We start from the raw sequence: 24,339 nt of genomic DNA, 5'->3' as shown, positions 1-24,339 counted from the left end.
GGCGTATAAAAGAAAAGGGGCTGGGTTTTACCAGTACAGTAGATTCCGCTGTTTTGATGAGAATAGATGTCTTTGCGATAGTCGACGATTTGTAGCAACCGTAACCAGAATATATATATTTTTTACGACGTTAGGTAGCTCGTTGCTGCTTTTCTGATCGAGTCGCTCTGAAAAAGGCGGCTTGATCTCGCTAATAAAGGTCGCTTTGTAAATTAGGTCGGAAGGGATGCCGCTGCAGACAGACTCCGACGGACGCCAAGAGTCTTTGGATGTAATCTCATCGCACTTAATCGGCAAGAGCAGCTTTTCTATAAACTTAAAAAGCCTCAGAATAACTCATTCTCGACCGAGTGTTTGTGTAAGATGCTTAAGCTCGAGTGCGAACTAAAGGCTGTTCTGTGAAGTGAAGACAGGAGCGCAATTGTCAGTAAGCTAATTTAGCTACCGTTAGCTGGTCTCCCCACAGAGCGCGGTTCGGTTACCCTGCTGGTCACAGAGGGGCGAGTATCTACCGAGACAGCCCACTGCTCGAGTTTTTGACCGTCTGTTTTCGGCCAGTGTCGAAAATACTGCCTGGTAAGTGATTTATATGGGAACCAGGAAGACAGCTTGTCAACTAAATGTAGAGCAGAGTGGGGGAGGGGCAGCGGCTTCTGTTTTGATCTGCAAGTTGTCCTCGAGGGGCGCTGCAGCCCCCTCTCCGCTAAATAACACCATTGTTTATCTGCTCGTCGCTGATTTTTAACTCGCTGTGTAATGACTTTATAAGGCTGGCACTGCGTAGGCATGTTAAAACTCCAAGTTATTGCTTCCTTAAGAGACCTGCAGTGGAAACCTGTTGTGAATGCAAGCTAAACAGCATGTGTATGTTTATCTTTATGGTTCTTGCAGACTACAATGAAGCTGTTGGAAAACTCCAGCTTTGAAGCTCTCAGCTCCCGGCTGTGTGTTGAAACAGGGGAGTCCCGCATCCTTGGCAGGTAAGACTTCCATTTCTACTGTTTTTTCCATTTTGAATGATCAGTGAACGGAGTAGATGCGGCCAAAGAATGTAGGAATTTAGACGATATGAAGAATGCACAAACTATTTATAAAGTCCTCAGTATTAAAAATGCACCAGGAGGTGTAAGTGCGTTTCACATGATTTGGGTTAGGTGTGCTGGTGACTCACGGGTTTAAAAAAAAAAAAAAAAAATGGCACAGGGTCTGTTTGTTTGTGGACATGTAGGCAACATTTCAGACAGGTGACTGGTCCCCTGAGAACGTTTTGGGTATTAACTGAATTTTTTTTTTAGGTCTTTCTGCTGCACTTGAATGCCACACAAACTTCAGCTGCAGTGCTTGCAGTTTTTGCATATTTAAGACGTGGTACATTAGCCCACCTGATTGTGATGCATGCAGAGTTTATTTCACAAGATGAGTAACAAATTCTTCTGTTCTAGAAGTGCAGGTTTTACGAGCTTGCACGTCTAAAGTGTAACCACTAAACTTTGAAGGCTTGCAAGTGTAAGCAAAAGTTTTCCTCATACAGGAAAGATCTACCACTGATGTCATGAAAAGGAGTGGTAGATGGTGCCAGAGGTGCGGCTGGCTCACAGTTCATGTACACTCCTCATAAGCGGGGTAGTAGAGCAAGCAGCCACCTGCGTGTTATGCAACATCACGATAACGCTTTACCTCTGACGGCCTAAACTCAGAGCCTGCAGTGAAGGTTAATTTATAACTGACAGCTCTTGCTGTCAGCTTGGGAAACTGTAAGATATATCGGCGTGTTGTCAATTATGCAAAGCCTCCAGCGGGGCCTGAGGATACGGTGACAGCGTGGTTACATAAAGAGCAGTGGGCTGTGTGTGGAGTTATGCAGCTCGGTCTGCTGTTCTGTCTTTCTGGGGTGTGTGGGCGGTGGTTGTGACCTCGAGTGACGCAGATCACGGTGTCCTCTCACAGCGCGCTGTGGTTATTTCTGAGACTGTTGTGAAGTGTTTTTTAGCAATGTATACATGCAAACATACACTACATAGTATGGGGACAGTGCTGGTGAAGCAGCTGCAAAGGCTGCTTAGTGGATTTGGAGACAGCTCATCATAGCAGACTTTAGCTGAGAATTAACTGAACAGCGGGGATTATGGTATTTTCATGCAGGCAAGAAAAATAAAATAAAACCGTAGTCATTTATTCCGAGGGTGCATAAATTACCTGAAAGAAGGCAGCTGGTGTTCTGTGCGAAGGTTGTGTGTTTCCTACTGAAAACAGGAAAGTAAGGCAGTAAATAAGTATGCCTGAATTGGTAATACAGTAATAATGAAAATACAAATGTCTTTACTCTTTTCTACTCTGAGCACTCAAAGTGCTCTATACAAGATGTGTAATTCACCTATTTACACGCACATTAATAGAAAACGCTAACTTCAAGCGCTTTCTATCTGAGGTTAGATAACATTTGCACAAAGATCAACGCATTGGGATGATCTCTATAACTGTTATACCTCTGGTCTCTACCGGAGTAATAATGGGTTTGTGTTTTTCATGAGTTTTTACTTGAATTCAGGTGAGATTCAGCTAAGTTTTCAAAGTGTGCTTATTTGCTTTGGGTTGGTTTTTATTTCAGTGAACTGAAATGTTTCTTTATGCCTAGTTTTAAGTTTAGTTGTTAAGTTATTTGTTTTGTTGGCAGCTCAGCTGTGGTTGGTGTGTGTGGAAGACCAGGGCAGTTATTTTCACCATGATGTCCTCTGATGTCCCTGTAATTAGCTTGTCAGCCTTGGCGAGGGTCTTAGCACTCAAGTGTATCCTCCAAGTTGCACAACCTTTGGTCTTGTATAACCTCTTGGTGAGAGGGTGCAAAATAAACAACTGCACAGCAGTCTGCTGCTCTGCTCTCATATATCTCAGCAGCATGTGACCTAGAAACATGAAAGAGCACGCAGGAAATGTTAGCCGCGACTTGTCAGGCAGTACTGCAGATATGGCTCCGGTGAAAGGAACGGGCTGTCTTGTTGAACGTGTAATAGCTTGTAGATATCTAGAGTTAAGTTATATGTTGATAGTTATTAATTCCCAACTATCCTAAAACAAACGTATCTACATTGCAGTTTAATGAAAAAAAAACAACAACAAAAATGGAGTCCTTCCCATTTCAGAAAAGGTGTTTGTGTATTTGGCATTAAAGGCGGTGATCATGGAGAACACATTTGATAGAAATCAGAGTTTTCAGGTTGTTTTGGCTTTTTGATAAACAGATACAGAACATATTACACACAGATAAATGAAACTGATCAATAAAGCTTTCTGTCATTACACTAGTGATTTTGATTTGGCTCTGGTTAAACCCTTTTTGGGTGGGTGCCAGTAATTTCTCTATGTAAAGAAAAAGTCTTTATCAAAGGTTTCTTGGAACAATATTTGTTTGTGTTCATTAATTTAATTTCAGAGGGGGGGGGGGTTTAAAATGAATTTAATCAAAATGTCCTGGAGTGACCCATCTGTTATGCAATCATGTGTTTAATCCTGCTGGGATATTAAAATAGTTTCCAGTGATTCGGCCGCACCCTCCCATCGTCATGTTTACCTCGTAACAGCTCCTGAATGTTTTTCGCCGCTGTCTGCCCCGCAGGATCGAGAGCTACTCCTGCAAGATGGCAGGAGACGATAAACACATGTTCAAGCAGTTCTGCCAGGAGGGGGAGCCGCATGTCCTGGAGGCCCTCTCCCCTCCTCAGTCCACCAGCGCCACCAGCCCTTCACAGTGAGTACTGCAGGGCAGGTTCAGGAGGTTTGGAAGATGAGGAAATTAAATACTTCGGTTTAAAAAAGAAAACCCCCCAAAAACCCCATGATGTTCATTTCTGTGCAGGCTGGGGAAAAGCAGCGAGGATGGAGAAAACCCTCTGAGTGACAAGTGTTGCAGGAAGACTCTTTTCTATCTCATCACCACGCTCAACGAGTCCTTCAGGCCGGACTATGACTTCAGCGCCGCGCGAGCTCACGAGTTCAGCCGAGAGCCCAGCCTCAACTGGGTCAGGATGCCGTTCCAAAGCAAAACTTGTTGTCTGGAATGAGAAAAAACAATTTGCTTCAAAGATTGCTTTTCTTTTTCTGTCCAGGTGGCTAACGCAGTGAACAGCAGTCTGTTCTCAGCAGTGGGAGAAGAGTTTAACTCTCTGGGACCCGAGCTGTGGAATGCTATCGACCAGGAGATCAACCTGCAGGGCTGCGACATTTACAGGTAGGTGCTGAGATCAATTAATGCTGCAGAGCGATCCATGTGGTGAGGAATAAATCTGTTTTAAGCCTGAATATCTTTTTCTAGCTACAACCCGGATCTGGACTCGGACCCTTTTGGTGAAGAGGGGAGTCTCTGGTCCTTCAACTACTTCTTCTACAACAAGAAACTGAAGAGGATTGTATTCTTCACATGTCGCTCCGTCAGGTCAGCAGCTACAAGCTTACTGCTCACCTCTACAGACTCTTAACAACTTGCACATCTGTGTTTCCCACAGATTTGTGTGTGTGTGTGTGTGTGTATGCAGCCAAATCCATTATGAAATGACGACATTAGTAAGTTTCAAACCTCTCCGTTCCTTGGACGTTCTCAAGCTACACCGTCTCGTGCTGCAGCTGCCGACAGGTGGCCTTCTTGAGCTTAGTGTTGCACCAATGAACCAGGTTTCCACCTGCTTCACGTTCTGGTTGGAGCACACACACATCAGATCTACAGAGCAACAGGATGGCTGTTTCCACTCTGCAGCACAAAACTGTAGAGTCACAGTACATCTGACTTTTGGTCTCATCGATCAATCGAGCAGAAAAGAGGAAATAAAAGTAAAATGCAAAAATGGTTTGCCAAGCCCTCGTACAGCCAGACCAAGTCAAATTCATTATTAGTCAAACAGTCAAATCCCCCCACCTGTTCCAGTTAAAATATCCCAGCTTGAATGCACAAATAGGGACACAAGGGGGTCTGATCGTGATAATCTTTCTGCAGCGTCCTGAGCGGTTATGGCCGCGGCAGCCTCGACAATGAGCTGGACATGGAGCTGGACGATGAAGAGGAAATGGATGGCTTCACTGAGGACAGGTGAGACTGCTTATTGAACGCCGGGTTTCCTTTACTGTAATATGTGCTGTGCAGTATGTGTCTTTTCTATAAATAAATTTGTCACTTAAATTCTTCTTTTATTCTCCCAGCTGCCCCAGAGCTCTGTGTGTGTAACCGCCTCAGCCAAAGAGTGTCCAGGCTTTTCCTCATCCCCCCCCGCCATCTATTTGCTGCCTCGTCCAAAGCCGTTTTCCACCTTCAGACTAATGCATGTTTGTTGCCTTCTCTTGCGGCGGTAAACTTTGTGTTGTGAGGTGGCAGGGTTTTATTTTTGTTTATTTGTTTTTCGTTTAATACTCCTGTGTCAGCATAAAACTCATTTCATTTTCCAGTATTTTGTTGTTGTTTGTTTTCCGGGATCCTGAGCTCTGAGCCCATACAGCCACATATGGACTTCTCCACTCCTGCCACATTTCAAAAGAGACCACTTCACGGACACTGAACAAAGAGGAGGTCTTGTTGTGGACAAGTGGCTCAAAAAGACTGAAAGCAAGTTTAGCTTCTTGCAGATGATGTCACAGAGAGGAGTCCAGAAACACCAGCATCATTGAAAACTGACGAGGACAAAAACAGAGCTGGGTCCATCTAAGAGAGGACACACACACACACACACACACACACAAAAATCCAGCCGAGGCTGCCTGACTGATAAGCTGAGAGCTCTGTTTCCTCATCTGTTGTTGCTTTTTACGTGTGACAGTGACGTTACTGTGAGAACTCTTTTGAAATCTAAAAATGTTGCATTTATTACTGAATTGTGTTCTTTAAATCTCCATGGCCAAGGAGAATTATACTCCTGGTGTCTGAGTTGCAGCTTAGAAAACATATCAGCTTTTATCAGATAGTTTCACTGTGTTGTCTAATTTTTTTTTTTTTTAATTGTCTCCAATTAATCCCTGTTCATTCCTGAATGTGTGTTGACAGTGTTTTTCTTTGCTCATTACCTCAGTGCAAATGCTTCATTGAAAAGTGAATGTATAGTAGAAAAAACATGCCGCAGAAAATTTTTAGATGAGAAGCTCTTCGTGTTCCTGAAAAGTACTTAGGAGTTGTGCGTCTTTTATCGACTGCCCTGTGCTTCGTTTGATCAGCCAATATATTAAAGATGTGAATAAACTGGTGTTTGTCTTTGAAAAGCAGACCTAATGAAAGTTATTATTTTGACTCTGAAATAATTGAAAGTTTAAAACAAACCTTTATTGGAAATAAAACTGATACAGTACAGACATCACCACACAGTATATGATCAGTTCCCTTGCTTTGCGTTTAAGGTAAAAGCTGTAAACCTTGGTGCTGCAGTGTCTGGCGGCTGCACACTTCATCCACTTCCTGTTTGTGTAAAAAGACCTTGCACCAGAACATATCTCAGAGGCACTCTCAGACCAGGATGGTTTGCAGTCAAGATTCAAGCACCTCCATCACCCTTTTTTTTTTTGGCCACTTGCAGAACTTGTAAAAGGAATACAAGGTTTAAAAGTGACACGTGCATAGATCCGTTAGCAAGTTCAAGGAATTAAAGAAGGTCAAAATCACAGGGAGACTGTCAGATTGAAACGCACGGTCCTCCAAGATGCCCAGAACAGGTTGGTTAAGGCGGAGGATCAAGTTTTACCTAAACAGCCAAAATTATATTAGGACTAAATTTCTGCTTTTCCTCCCCCAACTCCTCATAGCCAAGTGGTTCATGAGTAATGACTTCCTATAAACATGTGGCACCTCTGAAGGTTTATTTAAGAGGACTGAGATGCCAGAAAGGCTGTTAAAAAATAAAAAGCTTATTGGCAGGGGGCGGGGTTTGCAACATCAGTGACCGTGTGTTAATACAAAACAGGTCTATAAGCAAAATTTAAACAAAAAAATCATAATGCATCATTTAGGAAAAAACGTTGCAGTTTGAAATACTGTTATTAAAACTGAGCTGTGTACTGAAATAATGCTGCAGGGTTCATTCTCCAGAGGCTAGAGAAGGGAAAATTTATAGTACGTCGACACCATTTGGCTCCGCAATATACAAGTACAGGCTCAAGGTCGTTAAAAAATAGGATTTCATACTTTACCACATTTTAATACGGCACCATCAGGTTGTAGTGTGAGAAATACCAACAGTGTAGCTTATGAAACTGAAATTATACATAACAGATACCAACAAAAGAAAAAAAAAAAGTGTTGAGTATGAGAACATTATTGTACAGTAACAACTTGGAACCATTCCTTTAACAACACTGCTTGTAATCCCTTTGTGTCCGAACATAGACGAACTTGTACGGCAAAAAAAAAGGACAGCTGCACCATGTATGGACATCCTCGTGGGGTTTATGATACGATATAATGTAACATGATATGATGAGAAGTACGTTATGTCAATGATGATAGTCTGGTGCCGTACTCCAAAATACTTGCTCCTTAAGCTGGTCTCTGTTATTCCTGGTCACTGTTCAGGAGAAGGACTGGCTCCATTGTGACAGCGTGCCAATGCACCTCTCCAAATTTGTCTTAAAATTTAAAAAAACAACAACAAAAAAAACAAAAATAATGCTGTTCCATCCCAGCGGTGCTGAAGGTAGTCAGGCCATTAATGGCAAAGGAAGGGGCTATCTGAGTCCGGCTCTGGAGGTCATCCATTCAAGGCCTTGACATAACCTGAGAAAAAGGAAATCAAAGATGAGGATCGGCAGGACTTTTTCAAGGCCTTCAAGTTTAATGAGAACCCAGGATGGACCATGTGGCCCAAAGCCACAGACTGAATAAAAGATGGGTGTAGCTGCCATGATGTCACCCTCTGGTTTGTGCAGCTCTGTTATGAAACTTTGAGTTGAGAGTTTTAGCTGTTGTGACCGTTTTTGAAAGTGAATGTGACGTGCAGGTTTAAAATTCTTCAGCACTGGTTTCACTTTCAGACCTCAAAGCTGCATCCCTCTTTTATACTATGTACTCCTGTACAGCACTCCTAATTTGAAGTAGTTAAACATACCCATCTGTTTTCACAGCTTTAGACAACTTCAGGTAACTTTAAGAGAAGCCAAACTGGATGCATCGCAGAGTTGTCCTTTCTCACATGTTTCACAAAGCAGAAAATAGTTCACGTCAGACACTTTCACACAGCTGTAAACACCCTGTGTTGTTTTTGTGTTGGATATTTATGTTCTCACTAACTTCCCCTATTGTCTTACGCCACTTAATGTGTGTCTGTTTTTACCCTTATACACAAACAGCAGTGGGTCATATTTATTTTTAAAGCAGAACTCTGCCACTGATGGCTGCACAAAGCCTCCTAAGGCATCAGGGCTTAAAGTAAGCAGATGCAGTGACATCTGGTGGCTCACGAGCCTCACAGCCCTGCAGGACAATTTAACACTAATTTTACTGGGTAAATGTTGTCCTCTTAAGTGTGTGGTGTTGGTGTCACTATACTGGAGCACCAAAGCTTGTTGAAAAGTTGTCTGAACATAATATATAGTTTCAGTTTGTTCCAATAAACAAAAAACAAACAAACAAGCAAACAAAAAAACCACAAGCAGAACAAATTAAACAGCAATAAATAAAATAATTAAAAAAACAACAAAAACAACTGGAGCAGTAGTTTTTAGGTTCCGTGTTAAATCTGTTAAAGGAGAGTCAATGTCAACAACCAAATCTTTGAATGTTAAAATGAATCGGTGAAAACAAAGATAAAAATACTTCATCTTAGGCTTGTATGGAGATCTGCAGTTTCTACTTGTTTGGGCCACATCCGTCTTTCAGAAAACAATTACAGATAGAACAGAGACAAAAAACATCTGCATTCCCCGTTTTCTTTTATTACTTACCGCTTTCATTTCTAAAAAACTAATAAGATCAGTTAGAAACATCTGTGTATTAATTGAGATCTGGTTTGCAGCTGGATGAGGGTGGGATTTCATCATCTAATCCCTGCATTAATTAAAAGTCTGCACATCCTGTCACTCTGTATTTCCTGCTTGTGAAGAATGAGCAGATCTCTCTTACCCCTCTCCTGTAAGTGCACAGCAGGACTGTATGTGCCAGGGGTGGTCTTTGATGGAGCTCAGGGTGAGGTATTTAGAGATCTCTGCTGCAGACATACAGTCCTTCATATCCTGCTTATTGGCGAATATCAACACAGCTGCTTTCCGCAGGTCCTGAGGGAGAGCACAGAGAACAATAAAAGCACAACCTTAGTCTCTGACACTTTTTGAACCACAAACTCTAAACAATGCTGGTGGAGGAAAAGGCTGGCCGTCATCCTGCGTTATCGTCATATATGGTCATACTAGGAAGAGTTGAGTGTGTTACCTCATGGGCCAGCATCCTGTAGAGCTCCTCTTTAGAGATAGCCAGCCTCTCTCGGTCTGTGCTGTCCACCACCAGAATGATGAACTGGGGGGGGAAAAAGTCCATGCTAAGTGACCTCTTCAAAAGGCACAGCAACGAAATGCAACACAGCGGGTGGGCATTTCCGAGGCTGAAACCCTCACAATGGGAAGTGCTGAATGCTATGCAAATATCCCTTCTTGAATAAGAAATAGTGTCTCTGACAAAAAGGCCAAAGGCATGTAAATTTGGAAGAGATGTGAGACACACCATCAAAACCAAGGCAACGACCCCCAGAAGATGACACAGACCAACACGTTATTCAACATGAAAGTGACTCAGAGCACAAACTGTTACGTGACCATTTGACTTTACAATCAAAATATAAATACAAGCTACTCCAGTAACTGTAGAGCTACAGTAAAGTCTACTGCATCAGTTTAGCCACTGTTAGATATAAACACACCTGAATGTTACACCTTTCCATAATAATCAGTCACATAATTAATCTCATAGGTTTTCCTTTTTGCATCCCATATCATCACATATTTCAATTGCTTTTTTAAACCTATCAATATTCACTTTATATTAATGTGAAAGTGAAAAGCAGGTTCTTAGACTTGAAAATGTTTTTCATAAAAATATACTGAGTTTACTAACAAATACAACCAATCATTAACACCTGCCGATTTAAATCCTCCTGATCAATTAGTTTACTAGCTGTCAGAGCTTTAAAAAATATCAATAACTGACCATCAATATATTCCGAATAAAAGCAATCGATAAAAATGCTGAATACTGCCTCTTATAATTCCCAGAATTATAAGGTTTACATTATGCCAACTCTTGCTTCTCCCACAAGCTAGGATCTGCTCCCAATCAGCCATCATCATCACCTTAATCCACCTCGAGGAGTGAGGGAAAAGTTGGCTTGTGGAGCAGCTTAGAGCAAGGACACCCAGGTGTATAATCATGTCTTATATCAGGCGACATGATGTATCAATGCTGCACCTCCACACAAAGAACAAAGTTTGCCATCAGGGGAGGAGCTGAAGCTTTGACAGCTTTACCTCCTCCACGCTCACACGTCTTTTTTTGGATCTCTAACACGTCACAAGGAGGACGTGTGAGAGAGAGAGAGAGAGAGAGAGAAAGAGATCCAAGTGAATACGCGAGGAGACATTTTAGGATAATGGAATGTTCCCACAGAAAGCCAGAACATTTTCACAATTGTTCAGTCTTTAAATTTACAAGTAATTATAGTATGGACAAAGCATCATAGGGAACAGTGAGGAATTGAGCTCTGTATTTAAATCATAAAGCAGCCAAAATGAATATAAACCTTTACTAAATATTGTAAAGAGCGGTCTTTAAGTTCTCATACACATCTGCCTCCGCTGTTTTTCTTTTTACTGTGGCAGCTGACCCCTTTGTTTCTCAGACCGGCCCCTTTGTGAATAGGGTGACCTTTGACTTGGGCGGCCTCTGCTGCCGTCTGTGCTCCGAGCAAACACCAGCTGCTGTGCTCAGGGAGAAAACTGTGCTCGACAATACATGGCTACTGTTGAGTGTGAAAGACTCTGAAAGGTGTTTCTCACCTCTGTGTTGGAGTAGTAGGTGTTCCAAGATGATCTGAGAGACTCCTGCCCACCTATGTCCCACATTAAAAAGTGGGTGTTCTTCACCACTATTTCTTCCACATTGCTTCCAATGGTGGGAGAAGTATGGACCACCTCATTCATTAGACTGAATAAAACAGAAATGCAAAGTGGGTTTGTGTTTTTCCAACTTTAGAAGCATACAGGAAGGATGTCTAAGAAGGTTCAAACTGGAAAAAAAGTACTTACAATTGGTAGAGGATAGTGGTTTTCCCTGCATTATCTAGTCCCACAATGATCACCTTGTGCTCTGAAAAACAAAAATGAAAAAACTCAGAAATTAATTTGAAAGTATACAGTTTGAAACAAAAACTGGATCCAGCTCACAAAAAGCAATCACACCATTAAATAAGAACTCAAAAACTTACTTCCTACCTCATGTCTTCCTGACCTACTTTTCCCAAATAAACAAACAAACTAGACCTACAGTAAACTCTGCTCATTCATATAACGAGCTAGAACATAGAACAGCAGTGAGGGTTTTGAGGCTGGTGAGAGACAGGCAAACACGACGGGCTAAATGCAGAATTGGTGCGACGTGTAGATACTAAAATATTTCAGGCCAGTGTTTTAACTTCTTGCCCTTCCGAGGCCTCCGGCTGAGAGGAAGGAAGAATGTCTGGCCAAAGGGCATCGCAGCTCTGAGGGTTTTGATGAACTACATTGGCTTTCTGAACGTTTTACATGTATATTGCTTCCTTTACAAGAAGCAACATGGTGACAGTCCTGACAGTACAATTATACGGTTTTTCCTGCATATGAAAAAAAAAAAAAAAAAAAAAAAAAAAAAGTGTTGGCACCCACCAAAGAGGTTTTGGCCTTCAACCAAAGAGGGAAAAAAAACCCCAAACAAACAAAAAAAAACCCCACAACAAAACTCCACAAGAACTGTGACTTTTTTTTTTTTTTAACCCCCCACCCTTTTTTCTTTTTAAAACAATTTTAATTTACGTCATCTTAGACCATTTTGTGTTTATCAAATAGCCAAAAAACAAGACGGGAAAATACTCATCTGTTAACACAAACTCATGTTGCAATGCGTAGCCACGTCCCAAAGGCCCATTTTGGGGCAGGAAAAAGTTTAACTATCAAACAATCATCAACAAAAATCCAAATAGATGTCACCACACAGGGAAAAATATGCTTATGATGTACAGAGAAAGATAACATTTGTTCCTAGAATGCACTAAAGAATTACATTTTTTCACAGTTATAAAATTTGGCAAACATAACAAAAGGATTCATACACCAAGAAGAAGCACTTCTCTATCTATCTCTATCTCTAGTAATACAATTACATGGTGATGATGACATAGATTCAACTCCTAATCTGAGTCCCAACAATTTCACCCAGACCACGCAGCAATCTCCTTAAGTAAAACTTGACACTGGGAATAGTTTAATCCAGAATTAGGTAACAATGAAAGTAGATATTTGCCATTCTTAGGGCCAGGCAGTAAGTAGGCAATATAACATGCTAAAGATCACAACAATTAATTCCCCATCAAATGATAACTGGAATCAAACAGAAAATAAAAACTATCTATAAATATAACCACATCCTTCATTAATGATTTTCACTTCCCATTCCTCATTATCAAAAAAAAAAATAACACTCACTTACAGTAAGGGGAAAAAAGCAGAAAGTTGTAGCTGTACAGTTAATGAATACTTGACATTGCATTGGAGGACATTTGGCAAACCCACATTGAATACTTTATTATAGACGACCAAAACAACCTAAAATCAATAATTTGAAATTTGTTTAGATATTCTTATTTCCCCAAGAGCTTATTTTGGTACTTCTTCCGACATATATATATTTCTTTACTGTTCCAAGACGCAAGTGATGGGGAAAGGTGTAAACCTTTTGTCTGTTTAATTTTTTTGGTTGAATTGTATTTTCTCGCAATTTCAGTCCTCCATATTTTAAAACTCGAAATTACATGATAATGTTGGTTATCCAGCTTTGTAACCTATCATAAACAGGAGCAAAATACTAGTTAGACTAGTTCCATTGTTTTAAGTGGACACTTGGAGCCACAACTGAATAATTATATTTACAGTAAACATCTTTCCAGAAAGTCAAGGAAAAGTTATGTAAGGGCGACGTGTCCTGGACAGTGAGCCAAAGCTGATTGACAACTCTGTGAGCATACTCCGGTAGGCTCTTAAGGTAATTATATCGGTTGATAAACAGATTAACAGTTACGATGGTGGGTGGCGTCATGCCGATGGAGAGTAGTACCCTGGTTTACAAGTTAAACAAAGACAGCTCAGATGGCAGTAAAACAATAAAAATAAATAAAATATATGTGTGGGGAGACAATTCTGCCATCTGTTATTGTGGCACCTCGGCTGCCCTCTTCATGCTAACGGGCTAACAGTTCGCCTTTTCCCCGGTTGAGAAGCCGGCGGGAGATAAATGAGCTGTAAAAACCGACACCCACCTTGGTTACAAAAGAAGCTCCACAGTTTGGCGAGTATGAGGCCCATTGTTAAAGATAAATGCCGATGTCCGTCCCTCTGTGGATAGAGCGACTTTCTCCACTCTGTGGTCCGCACCGTGCAGTCCGCGGCTGGCTGCTTCTAGCTAACACTAGCTCAAAGAGCTCTGGTCTACAAAACACCTCAGCGACCTTTTCAATGCGAACTCCATCTAAAACATCTAAGCCATGAAGCTAAAACCAGATCTAAAACAATACCGTGATGAGTTATTATTGTGTAGTTGTAAGTAAAGCCTAAAGCCCCCACAAGAAGTACAAATAATCCCTGGGTGTACAGAGCAGCCCTGTGTAGTCTCCGTGAGTATCTACTCCTCTCTTCTTCTGCCCGTTAGCTGCCAGTTGTCCGGTGGAAAAAAAACAATCCCGACTGCTCCGTACCGGTTGCGTGATGACGTTTACGCATCGTGGCATGTCTGTCTTTTAAATCTCCAGTTTCTTTTCTTTTTTTCCCTTTTTTTAAGGAATATTTCTTATCAGTGAAGCCAACACTTCAGTTCCACCTTTATTTGTTTCTAAATTATATTGCTTATAACTATAAAATTCCTAAGGAAAAGGAGTTTAGCCAACATTTAAAACAAAAGGTTTTTATAATGTTTAAATGTTATAATTTTAAATGTTTTACTATTTTGATAAAGTTTTAACTTGTTATGTTTTTATAAATTAATTTTTATGCAACTTTGATGGATATATTATTTTATAACTTGCTTTACTGTTTAAACACAACAAAAAAGACAAAGATTTATGCACACACACACACACACACACATACGCACACACACACACACACACACACATGCAAAACATGCAAATAAACTTTATTTTTATTTTTTATTATTTATAATTGTTTATTTATTTGAAAATGCTGTTTTCTTTTTTGGTGCATTTATTCATGAGCATATTCTTCTCACAATTTTCTGTTTCTTTTTATTTAGAATTTAGAATTTATCTAGAATTTTTCATATATCTATTCTGTTTAATTAAAGAGAAAAATCAATAAATTTTTTTAAAAAGAAAGACGATTTGTGTCACGTGGCCTATGATGTATGCGGAAGTACTTGCAAGAAGCATGCCAAAACAATCCGGTGGACTCCACGCTGCTCAGAAGTGAGTAACAAAATACAATTAAAAGCACATTTACAATGAAATCAGACCTGGAGCGGAAAGAGAATTTAACAGTCAATGTATTAAATTAATTTTAAGAAGCGGACGTGTTGAATGTTACAGAGTCGTTTAAGTAATACGATCTTTCATACACTTGGAGAAATTGGCTGGTCTAGCAATAACATTTTGGTCTGTACAACAGGTATCGCTGAATTGTTGGCCTCTTTAGGTTTCCACATTAATCCAGTGGCGGTGATAATTAAGATGTCCATCTGACACGTGTTGCTTTCCTGCTTTCCTTTTCACAGTCTGAAGCCTTGTTAAACAGAGGGAATGTCGATTTTCCCACGAATTTCCCTGAAGCCTGAAGTGACTGAATATCTTAAGAGTGTATTCTTAAACAAGGAGGTAAGAAGACTTCACATGCACTTCTTGGAATCGCTGTCTTCCCTTTCAAATGAAAAGATAACTCACCGAGGGAGTAGTTAGGATGCTACAAGTCGTCATTTATCGGCGTGTGGTTTCATTTAACTGTTACAGTATATTTTCCGCATAACAGTCACGAAAACCCTTTGAGAACCATAAAACAGTCACATGTGACTTTCTAACAAGAAATATTAAGTAATCTTTATCAGAAGTCCTGCTCCCTTAAACACTGATGGGTTTTCTCATTCATTTGTTTTTACGGATTACTCATATTACATTTCTGTTGTATGCAGTCAGGCATTGAAAGAGCTCAGAAAACATTCTGGATACTGATTCTGAAAAAGTAGTTAATGTATTCATTACTTCTAGGCTGGACTATTGTAATTCATTGTTATTGGGTTGATCCGAAAGCTCCCTGAAAAGCCTCCAGGCACAACAAAGAAGCATCATATTTCTCCTATGTTGGCATCTCTTCATTGGCTCCCTGTTAAATTCAGAAAATGAATTTAAAATCCTTTTCCTCACATACAAAGCCTTTAATAATCAGGCACCGTCATCTCTTAAAGACCTCATAGTAACTTATTATCCTAACGGAGCTCTTCATTCTCAGACTGCCGGCTTATTTGGGGTTTCTAGAGTTTTTAAAAGTAGAATGGGAGCCAGAAACTTCAGCCATCAGGCCCCCCTCCTGTGGAACCATCTTCCAGTTTGGGTCCAGGGAATAGACACCCTCTGTACTTTTTAATATAGTTAAAGTATAGAGGTAGTTAGAGCTGGATCAGGTGACCCTGTCATTAGATTTTTTGTCTCTGCTCTTAGTCTGTATTTTGTCTTCTCTTCTCTTTCTCCTCACCCCCAGCGGGTCACAGCAGATGGTTCAGCCTGGTTCTGTTAAAAGGGAGTTTTTGCTTCCTACCCTTTCAAAGTGCTTGCTTAAATGGGTCACTCAGTTTTTAATGTTACTGTTGTTTCTTTACCTTAAAGCCTAAAGCACTTTTACATATCACATTTATATTAAAAAAACAGAATTGAATTGACATTTTTATTCTTATGAAATCCTATTTTCTAAAATTTAAAACATTTAAAACATTAAAAAAACATAACAAAGATGCGGAGACTCGTAATGAGAAGTCATTTTGAAACACATTTTGAGAGTAAGTCACATTCACTTCACACTTCACTGAGGAACTGACTGAAAATCGAATTACTGCAACCATTCAAAGCAGCAAAAACATTATGAAAAAAATAGTTATTAGGTACGTCCAGAGATTTTTTAACATATTTTTTTTTCATTTCTTTTGTACTGGTTTTGATCATTATGCAGTGTGCGAATGTTAGACAAGGTGATTAAATATAGAAAAAGGTGAGTGAGAATTGTAGTAAGGAGTGCTTTAGGTGCTCAGAGTAGAAAAGCACTTTATAAGTACCAGTCTGTTTACCATCTACAAACAGTTCTTTTGTGTTACTTCATCAACATAAAGGCACAATGTATGCTTTTTATTACCTAACCCTTCTATTTTATTAGGTTTTAACGGCGGTGGGTCATCAGGAGGCAGAGCATCGTTTCCACAAGCTGCTCTCATGTCTGTCTCACCCACCTTCATACACCTGCGTACGAGCCAGCACCCATCTCGCCCCCCTTGAGGAGATCAGGCAGCGGCTGGCGGAAGAGCTGAGGAAGGTGAGTCTTTGTCTGGTAACAGAATGAAGAGGGTGTAAGAAAACCCACACAATGGGCTTTGGTATTTGGTTGCAGTGTGTTGGAGTCACGCTTATTTAGTTTGTTGTCATTTTTCTAGCAGCAGATGTGCAGCTCGTCAGCAGAGGAAGTCTCTGTGCAGATTCTGCCACACCCACGAATTGCAGATGTGCTGATCCTTCCTGTTGAAGGTCCGAGGTATGCGAGGAATGCTTCAGATAACTCTTAATCTGCTCTGTAGAGGTCACACTCAGCACCACGTGGGCCTCTGAGGTTCTGTCTCCAACATCCAAGTGGAACAGCAACAACACAGGAAATATTTCTGATAACAAAGGAACAACAAACACACCCTCAGATAGCTGCCAACAAACTGTCAGTCAAAGAGAAGAATGGCATTTTTGTGCTTGCATCCTCTGTAACCATGTGTTCGTTCTTTGTCCTGTACTCTCAGACCTGTGAAGCAGCTCAGCTCAGAGGTGGTGGTGGGCGCTCAGTGTGGCAGCGCCGTGCTGAGAGGCGCTCACGTCTTTGCCCCGGGGATCCTCGGCAGCCCCAAATGTAAGACTTGAAAACAGTAAAAGTGAAGTGAGGCTGTGAATACTTAGAGCAGTGGTGCCTTTTTTTTCTTCACCTGCTCTGTGATTAGGAAGCATGTTTTACTTTTTGCCAAAGTATCTTCGTTTGTTCCAAGTGTTGATTATCTTCCTTAAACCGAACCGTGTGCTGTTTTTATTTTTCCTTGTTAGACATGAAGGCGGGGGATTTGGTGTCCGTCTTCTCTGACCTGGAGGGCAGGTGCACCCGAGGAGCCACCAGCTTCCAGGGGAAGAAGGTATTTGTGGGTAACGGAGTAGCCGAAATGGATCGCTCCACTATCTTCTGCACAGATGAGCCTGCCAGGTAAGTAAACACGGTCTTTTTTAAATACATACATGACTCTGTAAGGTAGCTAAAATTGCATTTTTTTTTTTTTTTTTAAAAAAGCTTTGAGCATTACAAAGTTAAAGCACATCATTGCACAGCCATGGTTTATGCTATGGAGCAATAAACAGGCCAGGTTTTCAGGAGAAATGGTAATTTTGGTAATTATTTAATTATTTTGTGGAAATAGAAATAATTTATGGTTTCTAAAGAAAACTGGTATGTTTAGAAATGCTATGTTTAAAATTCCTTGCTCTTCTGTAAAAGCACCTTGGACAATGTGGACAGAAGCTTTAAATTTACTCTTTATCTTAGAAACGTGAAGTTGATTAGTTGTTGTCTTTTTTTCTTTCAGAGGTATCGGTATCCGAATGGTGGAGCCGCTTTACAGAAGTCCATCCTTTGATGGTGTTTTACCTAGCCTAGTGTTCCTGCAGGTATTCTTTATTAGAGCCGCAATGAGCTAAAGTCGGTGTAATAAACTAGAACCGCATTGGACCTTTATTAAAGTGCACCTATAATTCTGATTTCCAAAATAATCCGTATTTTTTGTTATAACTGGCTTTGTTGTAGCCCCTCAATTTATTCTATGGCTCAGATAAACTGTCCTGTATTGTTCTGGAACAGCTGCACCTTGCAAACAGATGGTTTGAGCAGCAGGTGGATCAGGAGTCTCATAGGATATCCGCTCTTTATGACATCATACTGATCCAAGAATTAAAAAAACTGCCTAAAACATTCCTACAGAATGACAGAAAATGTGGACTAGCGTATTAGGTCCACTTTAAAAAGAGCAGCAGTGAGGTTTCAGTCTGAATAAACCAGGAACTGTATTGTATACATGTTGTGTCCACATCACTGCCCAAACTGAGCTGAATCCATGTTGCGCAGAACCTCCCGTCTGTGGTTGTGGGACACGTGCTCGGGCCTCGTCCTGGAGAGCGCATCCTGGATATGTGCGCTGCGCCTGGAGGGAAGACCTGCCACATTGCTGCGCTCATGGGAGATCAGGTACGGCTTCTTGTGTCCAGATGCGATCATAATTAATATTCAGAGTTACATTTACACGGTGTTTTCAACAGCATTCATGTCTGAGGCTTTGCTCACAGTGGAAACCTGCACGTGCAGAAGAAAATAACAGATATGTCACACACGGCACTAAAGTAGTTATTGTTCATAGTTTATTTAAAAGTTGGTAAACAATGGAAGCCAGTAATTTTGTGAGCAAATGAAAATAAAGACAAGACTAAAGAGACGCAGCTTTTTTTATTTAGAGTTTTTATGGCTCCAAATGACAGAAATCAGTCAGTTAAACTAAAAGACCTCCGGACTTTTATGTCTTTAAGACTTGCCTGTAATTTTCTCCGAGATTCAGACAAACTGAGGTTATTATATTTGAAACTTAGCAACATGGTGTCTAACCAGATACTTACTCTGGATGGCATTACCTTTGGATTCAGTAACACTTTGAGGAACCTTGGAGTTGTTTTTGATCAGGACACACGTAACAAACAAATATGTAGGACTGCTTTCTTGCATTTGCACAATATCTCTGGAATTAGAAACATCCTGTCTCAGAGTGATGTTAGAAAACTAATTCATGCAGTCATTACTTCTTGGCTGGACTATTGTCATTCATTGTTACTGTTAAAAGACTCCAGTTAATCCAAAACACCACATGGTTATGGCCCATGTGAAAATCACCAGGATATACTTCTATAAACTTAAAAAATGTAACAATTGGAGAAATGTTTGGGGTATTTTTGTTTTTTTAATGCAGTGATTTGACTGGTCCATGTGGATGGTATGTTGCCCATGAGCTAGAATGAATTTGACACCCCTGATTTAGTTCTCAAACAACACTTTACATTAACTGTTAACATAGAAAATGATCCAAGTGGAATTTAGGTACATTTAAGGTCAGCATGATAATGTCAGTAAATGTTTATTTGTTCATTTCTCATTGAAAAACACATATAGATATATTACAGTGTATCTGTGCCCCACCAAAGGGGCCCACCACCACCCCACTGGGGGGCCTGATCTGTGTCCAGCCTGGAGGAGAGGGCAGACAACAACATGTTCATCTTTGTGTAATAACATTAGTGATTAGATTGTCTCCTTGTTAGCATTTACTTGATTTAACTAAAAAGTCTCCTGAGATAAAAACAAGCAGTCTAGGATTGTAATGTGTGAAATTTCCTTCCTTTTTAAGTTGTTTCTAATATTTTTCTTTTTCTCCGACACAGGGAGAGGTCGTAGCCTTGGACAGGATCCGGAATAAGATCGACCGCATTCGTCAAAATGCACAAATGTTGCATTTGCAAAGCGTGCAGGCGCACTGCTTTAACAGCACTCAGGCTGTGAGCAGTGACCCAGCACAGGAAACTGAAGGTACAGTCCAGAGTTTATCTATCATGTAAATATCCGGGGTTCATAATAAATAGGTAGCAACTCAGTGTCTGTGTTTCCCAGGACCTCCGTTCCCTCCGGAGAGTTTTGACCGGGTTCTGCTCGATGCTCCCTGCAGCGGCCTCGGACAGAGACCCAACATGGGCAGCACCTGGAGCCTCAAAGAGATCTGCTCCTACCAGCCACTGCAGCGCAAGTTATTTCATGCTGTAGGTTTTACTTCACACACATAAACCACGATTTTTCATCTTAACATCACAGCACTACTGGCGTTCTTTAACCTGTAGGTGGCGGCATTGGATAGAAATTCCACTGCAGGATGATCACAGCTCAGATTTACTTGTTTAACGTCACTGTGAGGTTTGAACCTCACTTCTCAGGCTTATGTGCAGTTTTACAAGTCTGTTCAAAAGTGCGAAGACAAAGCAAACTGTCATTTCAAATTTCTGCGAATAACCTTTTGAGACCTGATCATTTTCTGTGATTTAGATTTTAAAAATTCAGTTGAATTCAATTTTATTTATGTAGCGCCAAATCACAATAACAGTTGTCTCAAGGTGCTTTATATTGTGAGGTAAAGACCCAACACTGATACAGAGAACACAGAGAAAAAACCCCAACAATCACTTCCATGGAAACCAGCGCAGAGGACATCCTTCGGTAGAGCTTCATCAGTGTTTCCTCGGGGCTAACCAGCCTGCAGGCTAAAGAAACATATGTGCACGTGTTTGCATACAACGCATGTCAACACACATTTTTGTCCACTTGGGGATATTTCACTGATCTGTGACTTGTCACCATCTTTTATATGGCAAAGTTCTCTAAGCAGACTGCACTTTGTAAAATAAAACTTATATTTTATTCACAATTAGAAAATAGAAACCACATCAAAGATTTAGAAAATGAAAATGAAGCATTTTAAGAAAAATATGAGGTCACTTTGAATTTGATGGCAGCAGCGTGTCTCGAAAAAGTTGGAGGAGGCCGTGTTTACCGCTGTGTGGCATCCCCTCTTCTTGTAGCAGCAGCCTATAGACATCTGGGAAGTGAGGAGAGCAGCTGCTGGAATTTTGGGAAAAGAATGTTGTTGATGCTCTTCTTATACCCAGTCCTGCTGCCATCAACTTCCAAATGGATGTGAATATTTTTCATGACGTGGTAAAATATCTCACTTTTAGTGAATGATTTCAGACACAAACACAGTCCACAGGTTTATGATAAAAAACATACTGGCTCATTACTGCCCCCCAGAGGAGTGGACACACCCAGAGTGTCATAAATGATGAGAATTAGAGATAATGGCTCCTGTGTGTTTTCCCTTCCGTGACCATAACAGGCAATACTTTTGGAAGCAAATGTTAAAAAGCGACACGTTTTAAATTTTTCCAATTTTACGAAAGAATGCAGTTCAAAACAGAGCTTTACTGGTTCCTTTGGGAAATATGCACCTGGTTAACCCCGTTTCAGTTAAAAAGCATCACTCATTTACTCCCACGACTTTTTTTGTTTTTTGATAATTGCCATTTTGAAGCCATTCATTTGCATTTTGACCATCAGCATGTGTGTTTTTAAGGCAGAGGTGACCAGCTACCAGCACAAGGACACCTGTCATTTGTTATTAAGGAGGAAACAATCCAAAGACCATTTGTGTTGTACTAGGCTGTGAAGATGATCTTTAATACTTTAAATTTGAGCCTTTTAAACATGACAGTCTGTGGGAATTTCCTCAGTTTTGGCGGTAGCCTCAAGTAGCCACAGGAGGATCTGTAATTTATTTGGCACTTACTTTTCAGCCCTGGAGGTTACCGCTAAAAAAGAGCAGCAAAAAATGAACTGAAACCAAATAGTTTTGGTCCAGTGCTTCTAAAACTCAATAAAATGTTAATAAAACCACCAATTACACCGACTATAAAGCGAGTACGTGAATACATACCTGTCTGTGTCTCTGCAGGCGGTGCGGCTGCTGAAGAAAGGTGGTGTTTTGGTGTACAGCACCTGCACAGTGACTCTAGCAGAGAACGAGGAGCAGGTAGCTTGGGCCCTTGACACCTTCCCCTGCCTCTCACTTCAGCCACAGGTAAAGCACTTGAACCACATGGACGTGACTACAAATGTAAAAATCACAGATTTAAACCTTTTTTTGTTGTTTTTTTTCAGGAGCCCCACATCGGTGCTGAAGGCATGCCTGGAGCCGGCCTTCCACCTGAGCAGCTGCGCCTCCTCCAGAGGTTCAGTCCCGAGCTGAGCTGGGAGCAGACGGAAACTACAGCCCCGCTCCCCTGCAGAGCCGACAGCGACACTATCGGCTTCTTTATTGCTAAGTTCCTGAAAAACTAACCCGAGGGCTCGCGCTCTCGCACGGGGCTCATATGAGACAGCAAAACGGGAACAATAGTGTTTATATTACGACACTCTGTGTGCTTTGACGGGCCAGTGTTGACAAAGAGCTCCCTGCGCTGTTTACAGCATCTGCCTCTTAACAGCTGCTCTCTAAAACCGTGGGCCATATAGGGATAAGCTTTATAAACACCAGGGGAGGGGTGGGATGGAAGAGGGTGGTGGTGGCAGGGGGGCACGTGGCGACGGAGTCCGGATGAGTAACGGCAAATGCAGCAGCAGCAGCAGCAGCAGCGCTGCGGTTGCTATAACAACAGTGACGACACAGCTGCCATGGTGACGGATTCGCTGGAGAATGGATCAGGAAGTAGGTGTAGAAAGAGGCCATGAGAGGAATTAACAATTTAGTGTCTTTGCAGCGCTGGAGACGACTGGGACGTTTAATTAGGACTTCTGGAGCCTGCAGGAAAGAGGAGACGCTTGTGTTTGGCTCAGTCTCTGCATTCATCAGAGGGAAATGTTGCTCAGTTTTTCAGAATAAGAGCACATTTAAAGGGAGGCTGTTTCTGTTTTTGGAAGTGGTTAAGAGTAAAGATGTGAGAGGAAAAAAGATGTTAGTAAAATTATGACTTCCAGGATATTTAGACTTTATTTTTTTACCAATAGAATAAGAATAAGAATTTTAGCTATTTTTTTCCTTTTCTCTTTTGTTATTTATTCCTTTTTATGCAAGCAAAACAAAAATCGTCTTAGTTGTAGAATAAAATTGATCTGTTTTAAAGTCTTTCAGGTGTTTCTTATATTTGAACACTTAGTCAACACATCCTAGACAAACGTCACGCACTCATTTCTTTAATTTTGCTAGAAAAATTGGAAACAGGCGCAGAGAACATTACTATACAGGACAAAAAACTGCTAAAGAGCTTGACAGTCAATGTTTGGTAGGACCATTCTTCAACACAGTCTGAGTTTTCTTAGGCAAGCTTTCCTGTAATTTCCTCAAGTAGTCTTCAGGAATAATTTTCTGGGCTTCTCAAAGGACCTTCAAAGCTCTTCTTTGCTTTTTGCTGCTTGTGTTTCATTCTCTGTTAAGATCATCCCACACTGCTTCATTGATGTTGAGGGCTGGGCCATGACTGATAGTGTTCCACTGTGTCTTTTATCCAGGTATGTTTTTATTGCATTGGTAATAATTTGGATGCATCGCTCCATCAGACCTGTTACCACTGATTTTAAGCTAAGTTCTTGTGTTATTCGGCATACCTCAAATTAAATGTTCTCCCTGTTTGCTTTCCTAATCAATGGCTTCTTGACAGCCATCGATTGTTTCACCTAAATATACAATTTAGTTGCTTCTTTTCTCTGTTGTATGTTGTACAACACTGGCTCTTCTCTTCAGTTAGGTGGCTTTTGCGCTTAAATTACTCATTAAAATGGTTTGTTAGACAGAAAAAGTTCGGTAATCTCCTTTAAAATATTACAGAAACGTCTGGCACTTTTTCATATTCATTAGAATATTTGGGGTCTAGATACTTGGTGCGATGAAAATCGACATTTAATGGCATCTTATTTCTCTGTGGGATGTTATGATCTTCAATTTTTCAAAGCTTTCTGATGTTCCCATAATCAAAGGCTTGGTAAAATAATTGATTCTCCACTTCCACTTCATATCTGCTCACACACATTATAGTGTGTTACATATTGCTACATGTTCATATGTGCTTATGGATGCCAAATATAGGAACTAATTTATTCAGTGCAAATTTAAAATGGCTGTCCAATAAATCCGCAGCCTGTGTGCAATTTATAGATCCGTGCCAGCAGTGCACAGACATCTGGCCCGTTCTTCTGACACGCAGCATTTTGAGGACC

The 24,339-nt window shown here is 40.8% G+C and overlaps 3 protein-coding genes across 5 annotated transcripts; 2 read left to right on the top strand and 1 right to left on the bottom strand.

The window, feature by feature from the left end:
* Positions 1-20: 20 nt before the first annotated feature.
* maf1b (MAF1 homolog, negative regulator of RNA polymerase III b) lies at positions 21-6,234 on the top strand. The gene is made up of 8 exons (XM_003439346.4): positions 21-576; positions 892-980; positions 3,614-3,745; positions 3,854-4,016; positions 4,104-4,225; positions 4,310-4,429; positions 4,985-5,077; positions 5,188-6,234. The coding sequence occupies exons 2-8, from the start codon at positions 898-900 to the stop codon at positions 5,210-5,212; spliced, it is 738 nt and encodes a 245-aa protein (XP_003439394.1). The 5' UTR covers positions 21-576; positions 892-897; the 3' UTR covers positions 5,213-6,234.
* On the bottom strand, positions 5,516-13,968 carry arl8 (ADP-ribosylation factor-like 8). Its single transcript, XM_003439229.5, has 6 exons — positions 13,515-13,968; positions 11,254-11,314; positions 11,005-11,152; positions 9,389-9,472; positions 9,083-9,234; positions 5,516-7,738 (listed from the first exon to the last, which is right to left on the bottom strand). The coding sequence occupies exons 1-6, from the start codon at positions 13,558-13,560 to the stop codon at positions 7,690-7,692; spliced, it is 540 nt and encodes a 179-aa protein (XP_003439277.1). The 5' UTR covers positions 13,561-13,968; the 3' UTR covers positions 5,516-7,689.
* A 615-nt stretch (positions 13,969-14,583) lies between these two features.
* Positions 14,584-23,633, top strand: nsun6 (NOP2/Sun RNA methyltransferase 6). 3 transcript variants are annotated; one of them, XM_013277016.3, is made up of 12 exons: positions 14,584-14,675; positions 14,981-15,080; positions 16,624-16,779; positions 16,901-16,995; positions 17,249-17,355; positions 17,544-17,697; positions 18,074-18,155; positions 18,610-18,729; positions 19,968-20,112; positions 20,194-20,339; positions 22,082-22,207; positions 22,288-23,633. In XM_013277016.3, exons 2-12 carry the CDS (start codon positions 15,006-15,008, stop codon positions 22,465-22,467), a joined length of 1,386 nt encoding a protein of 461 aa, XP_013132470.1. In that variant the 5' UTR covers positions 14,584-14,675; positions 14,981-15,005; the 3' UTR covers positions 22,468-23,633. The 3 variants fall into 3 exon arrangements, with proteins under 3 accessions (XP_013132470.1, XP_005449002.1, XP_019218634.1); XM_005448945.3 differs by having other exon boundaries at positions 16,898-16,995; positions 22,288-23,251; XM_019363089.2 differs by lacking the exon at positions 14,584-14,675 and adding an exon at positions 14,718-14,874 and having other exon boundaries at positions 16,898-16,995.
* The last annotated feature ends 706 nt before the right edge of the window (positions 23,634-24,339 follow it).

The sequence above is a fragment of the Oreochromis niloticus genome, linkage group LG9 (assembly GCF_001858045.2).
Source record: "Oreochromis niloticus isolate F11D_XX linkage group LG9, O_niloticus_UMD_NMBU, whole genome shotgun sequence".
In the NCBI taxonomy this organism is placed as follows: domain Eukaryota; kingdom Metazoa; phylum Chordata; class Actinopteri; order Cichliformes; family Cichlidae; genus Oreochromis; species Oreochromis niloticus.
The sequence above is the reverse complement of the archived record's forward strand: the minus strand, read 5'-3'. Positions and strand labels throughout refer to the sequence as shown.

Excerpts from the sequence above, each read along its gene's own strand:
- maf1b (XM_003439346.4), top strand. The coding sequence starts at position 898 with ATGAAGCTGTTGGAAAACTCCAGCTTTGAAGCTCTCAGCTCCCGGCTG. Across the intron at positions 981-3,613 it reads GAGTCCCGCATCCTTGGCAG|GATCGAGAGCTACTCCTGCA; the intron begins GTAAGACTTCCA and ends TCTGCCCCGCAG. Across the intron at positions 3,746-3,853 it reads AGCGCCACCAGCCCTTCACA|GCTGGGGAAAAGCAGCGAGG; the intron begins GTGAGTACTGCA and ends ATTTCTGTGCAG.
- nsun6 (XM_019363089.2), top strand. The coding sequence starts at position 15,006 with ATGTCGATTTTCCCACGAATTTCCCTGAAGCCTGAAGTGACTGAATAT. Across the intron at positions 16,780-16,897 it reads TGGCGGAAGAGCTGAGGAAG|CAGCAGATGTGCAGCTCGTC; the intron begins GTGAGTCTTTGT and ends TCATTTTTCTAG. Across the intron at positions 20,340-22,081 it reads AGCGCAAGTTATTTCATGCT|GCGGTGCGGCTGCTGAAGAA; the intron begins GTAGGTTTTACT and ends GTGTCTCTGCAG.
- arl8 (XM_003439229.5), bottom strand. The coding sequence starts at position 13,560 with ATGGGCCTCATACTCGCCAAACTGTGGAGCTTCTTTTGTAACCAAG. Across the intron at positions 9,235-9,388 it reads ACAGGATGCTGGCCCATGAG|GACCTGCGGAAAGCAGCTGT; the intron begins GTAACACACTCA and ends GCTCTCCCTCAG. Across the intron at positions 7,739-9,082 it reads TGTGCACTTACAGGAGAGGG|GTTATGTCAAGGCCTTGAAT; the intron begins GTAAGAGAGATC and ends CCTTTTTCTCAG.